At 32.8% G+C, this 5,336-nt stretch overlaps 1 protein-coding gene across 3 annotated transcripts in view; it reads right to left on the bottom strand.

The window, feature by feature from the left end:
- Nucleotides 1-565: 565 nt before the first annotated feature.
- The window catches only part of tmem110l (transmembrane protein 110, like), a 16,956-nt gene continuing 12,185 nt past the window's right edge, over nucleotides 566-5,336 (bottom strand). For all 3 annotated transcript variants that reach the window (XM_067392294.1, XM_067392292.1, XM_067392293.1), the window contains one exon: nucleotides 566-3,475. In XM_067392294.1, the coding sequence (XP_067248395.1) occupies nucleotides 3,374-3,475 (102 nt within the window). In that variant the 3' untranslated portion in view covers nucleotides 566-3,373. The remainder of the gene's footprint in view (nucleotides 3,476-5,336) is intronic.

Here is a 5,336-nt window from a genome sequence, read left to right on the forward strand (position 1 = left end):
TATTGGTACCATATCGGTTATCGCCTACTATTAGTGATTTGATTTGGCTTCGGATTAAGAAGTGAAGAAGCCATTCTTAGGGATGCACAATACCAGTACCATACCATATCTGTAAACAAATAAATAAACATACGAATTATATATATATATATATATATATATATATATATACAATTTATAATAAATATATATTTTTTTAATCTAGCATGTTGGCAGATAGTCATCCAATAACAATCAATATGTTAAAAACTCAATTATATTATTTAAATATGATTACTTTTCATAAGCAGAATTGTACTGAATTTTAATATCTGTCATTTATCGATTATTGGCCATAGCATAAATTTTTATCATTGACTTATTAGTCAAAATATCTATCTTTTGATTTACTGTTAAAAACCAAACAGTACATCATTCATTATTAATGAAAAATAAATGAAATTTCAATTATAAGTTCCTAAAACTTCTTCATAAGTAATTGTTTTAATTATACTCTCTCTCACTCTCAAGATATACATCTTGAAATGTACTCCTGCCTATCCACCTTATTTTTTGATGTGGAAGTAAGGTGTTTTCTGTGAATGTGCAAGACTTCCGATTTATTAAGGGAATAACGAGAACAATATCAAATGCAGTGAACTGTAAAAGTGTTACAAACCAGCGCTATAATTAAGACAATACATTCAAATAATATGGTAAGAAATACCATGCCGTTTGCAATATCAAGCAGCATAACAAGCTGTTTGTATCGCTAAAATAACTGGAAGCGAATGACACTGGAAGCCAGACACATTGAATTTACAAATGACTGTGTCCGCTCTTATCTGAAAAATAAGGACAGGTTAATGGGATAAATACTTCCTAAACCATAACTAATTTTTAAAAAAAAAATCAGTGATTGTGTCACTATTACCAAGGAGAAAAAAAAAAGTTAAACAGCGCAAGTGGATGCTTTACCCATAATAGCTAAGAAACTGGCTCAACTAATTTCTGGTTGGGTAGGTATGACCTGTTTCACCCCTGTCATCAGACTGGGGTCAAACGGTTGCTGGTCCACCCCTTCCAGGTGTTCTTACCCAAGTTTGCTTATCTCTTAGAGCCCCTTTGTCACACAGGACTTTGTTGGCTGTGGTTATAGTCAATATGCAGGTGCAAAGTAGTTGCTCTTCACAAAAAAAGGTCTGGAGACATGACCCTAACTTACTGATAATGAAAAAAATGTGCAAATGCATCCACACACAATACAAAATACAAAAAAAGGTGTGTGCAAACCACTTTTTTAACCCTTAAAATGACCAATCACTGACCCCACAGTTCAAATTAAGCAGAATGGCATTAAGGGCCTAATTGTTTTTTTTTTTAAACATCCTCCTGCAAGAAATTTAGTTCTAGATTTTTTATTACAAGGTTTTTTTTGAAGTTTTATTTGTTTACATCAAAATAAAATCAAGAAAGAATTTTCCAACTTTCCTCAAACATGTTGAAGAAACCACATCTGCATATTGGCACTGCTACAATTTTGAAGAAATTAATATAATTTAACAGCTGAAAGTTTACAGTTACTGGTCTGTACATCATTATACACTGTATATATCAAATTGCTAATAAGAACTATTGCATGATGTTGCTTGTGTAAAAATACAAAAACACAATTATAAAAAAAACCTGAATACTGTACATGGTTTAAATGTTACAGGTTAAAACAAAGGTCATCTGGTTTTTCACAATATTTACAAATGGTTTTACACAAAACAACTTTTTTCTCATGGTGAGTTATAGAGATATATTCTAGCATGTGTGTCGAGCTGCAAGTGGTTGTAGTGTGTTTACAGTGGGGTGTTCATCACAAGTAGTGACATGTTTAGACTTCAAATTAAAAGTCTGAATGTCTGTAATCAGGAGAAACACTAGACCTCCTCTCTCATTTGTCTCTGTTTCTGTACTTTTAATTAACTTCTTAGAAGTATGAACTCTAAAGTGGAGGGAGGATAATGCTTTCCTTTAATAACTCATAAGCTATTATTTATCTTATACATAAACATACAAACATCCTAAAATGTAATATGGAAATATTTGTTTAAAATGCACTGTCGCAATTCAACTCTTTCTGTGAAATAACATAGACATTTACTTTTTCCAACACCTATTTTTTCCAACAATTTAAGGTACGTAACATTTTTTGGTTAAAAATTCGATTTTTGAGCAAGCGAGGAGCTGTGCCGATCCACAACACACGTAAAAATGATAATTCCGCGAATAACTGCAATTACAAGATTCAAACAGAGATGACGACAAAGAGGCAAAACTTATGGACTGCAGCTTTAGAGTTTATATAAATATATAAGGAAAAAAGTATAACGCAGATGCTGTAACAATGAATTGGTGACCATTCTAATCACATTTTTAAAAGTACAAAGTTCTACATAGTATCTCAATTAAAATTAGCTCATATTTAACATGAGCTGCATGCATAATAATTATAAAATACGTAAAATGTCATTTTACATGAAGTATAGCATGTCACATATAGTGAACTGCCTACCTAGACAAAATATTTTAAGAACATTTGTTAATGGTAACAAAAAATAAAACCTAAAGAAAATGTTAGAATGTTAGAAAAAAAGGTACCTATGGGATAAAGTACCATAGGTATGTGCCCAAAACAAAGACTTCCTTTTTTTTTTTTAAATGAATGATTAAGATGGTGGACGACATGAGAGAAATGACGACTTATATTTCATTTAATAATGAAAAGTAGAAATATAACAGTTAAAACTAACTAACTAAAGGAGTTTTTTAATACTTATTAGAGCATTGTGTTGTTAGCTTAGCAACATGCTAACGTCAGACTCAAACGGGATCAATTGTAATATTCTAAATGTACTTCTCATGAAAAGCTCAATTTAAGGCATTAAAGGTATACTCTCCCCAACAAGGCTGTTTCAGGATTTACTAGCATAGGCTACTAAATGATAAATGAAATGTTGACAATAAATATATTTCATTCAAGTAGCCTAATATCAATATAAAAGTTTAATTCAACTAAAAATTGAGAATTTTACTCAACATTTTATGTGTGCCATGAATTTTTATACTTAGTATCGTATCAAGTATTAAGTGTTGTGTTGTTAGCTTAGCAACATGCTAACACCAAACTCTACTGGAATCATTTGAGTCTAGTACTTCAAGTGAAAAGCTCTATTTGTGCGGTGGAGTTTCTACTTAATTACAAGGTTCCAATTCAGTCACTTGAGTTTCGATTTCAATTAGGAAGCTGCCTTAGAAGGTAGGCAGTAAACACCAAGGCAGATCTTTAGGTTTAGGAACAGAGATATAGGGTATAAGAAATGTTGATAGGTATGCTTTGTGTTTTTTAAACTTCCATACAGACTCGTATTAATGCCTGTTCTGTTGCGGCCTGTTCTTCCTCTTCAGAACATACCATGGCGTCATCTTCATCTTCCTTTAGCAGCACCTATACAAACATATAAACACAGTTTGAGGTCAACTGGCCACATCTTACACATGATTGTTTTCCCGTTCATGTGAGTTGGATCGCTTCAAAGATCCATAAATCTACTGACTATAAAACCATAAGCGCAGATGAATACAACAGAGAAGATTGACAGTCGACCAGTTTTATACATTCTCGTTCATATTGGCACTCATCAAACACACTGTTCCACAGATTTGGATTCATTTTCCATAGCATGAGCTTATGGAAACATGTTCCAAATGTCATTGCTTCCCCTGAACAAATGGATGATTTGTGAGCAGCTGGCACACTACCAGAAGTGGAGGAGTGAAGGAAAGAGGGATGAGAAAAAAATAAAAGATGAGAGGAGAAAAACAAAGTAAAAGAGATTGGAAAGACCCCATATTGCTCAACAAATGGAGACAATTTGACCCTAGAGGTCAGCGGCCTTTGGAAAAGTCTTTGGTCAAATGACGAATATAATAGAAAAATATCTGTCCTGTAATTACATTCATATAGCACAATTCCACCATTCAAGAAGAAGAATACAATACACAAACACACAATCAAACTATTCATATACAACCCCAGAAACAAAACATTCATTTCAGCTGAGCGACCTCATTTTAAATTATATGCAAGAATAAAGCCAAAGGAATACACAAATAAAATGGGGGGGGGGGTGGGGGGGAAGAGAACTAGTCCAGTGGTTGTCGTGCTTCAGGACCCAGATTTTATATTGGACATCAAGTGGTGACCAACACAATACCAAAACTGTTATTGTAAAAACAACAATAATGTCTGTAAAATCAAACATTTTGATTTACTAATATTACCACAAATCTGCAATATGCAAAATTATTGTTCTGACATAGGCTGAATTAAGACAACATTTCATTGCAGAAAAGACATTTTTGTATGACCAAACAATGCCATTTATTTACATTTATCATCATATTTTATCATTTAAATCTGTATTTCATGTAGTCATGTTTCCTTTTGTTACGTGTATTTTTTAATGATTTTTGAGGATGAGGGCATGTTCCAAATTTGTCTGTCTAATTTGGATAGTTTCTCCCAAGCGTTAAAGAATTTGCACAAAATTACCATAGGAGTTTGATTTATTGAGTTATATGGATGGATGCATTTTATTATTTCCATTTAGCTTTTTTTATCCTGTTTTATGCAGCTCTATCAAAACAGACCTGAGACTAACCAGCTGAGAACTACTGAATTAAACCAAACTTGCATGAAATGTCCAGAGGGACAGATATGGGGAACAGGGTCATTAGGATCAGGTTAAGGAATTTTTACTGACTCATTTTTTCCTGGATCTCCATACTGATTACTAAACCCAACATAAAAAATCCTGGGGTTTGCACATGAGTTATGATATTATAAAAGCTTTAGCAATTCTCTTTGGCGTCACAGAAATTACACACTTGACCTATAAATGATATGTTTAGGATGGTGTAATCTAGTGATTAAAAAAATTGGGCTGGTATCAAAGCATTTGTTAGTTGTGTTGTTCCGTGTTCACAACAATTCAGTCTTTTCAATGTAAAAGTCTTTGCTACTGACTGAAACACTTATAAAGACAGTCTTTGCTGCCATCTACTGGTGTAATAATGTAACTTCTGTTGCCGTTCACGGTCAGGGACAATTTTTTTCCGGTTGAAGGAAGGCTTTTAGTGAAAGGCAATCTTGGAAGGCGATCATTTGTTTATATAAAACATATACAGTACAGTCCAAAAGTTTGGAACCATTAAGATTTGTAATGTTTTTAAAAGAAGTTTCGTCTGCTCACCAAGGCTACATTTATTTAATTAAAAATACAGTAAAAACAGTAATATTGTGAAAT

This window comes from Chanodichthys erythropterus, chromosome 8 (assembly GCF_024489055.1).
Source record: "Chanodichthys erythropterus isolate Z2021 chromosome 8, ASM2448905v1, whole genome shotgun sequence".
NCBI classification, from domain to species: domain Eukaryota; kingdom Metazoa; phylum Chordata; class Actinopteri; order Cypriniformes; family Xenocyprididae; genus Chanodichthys; species Chanodichthys erythropterus.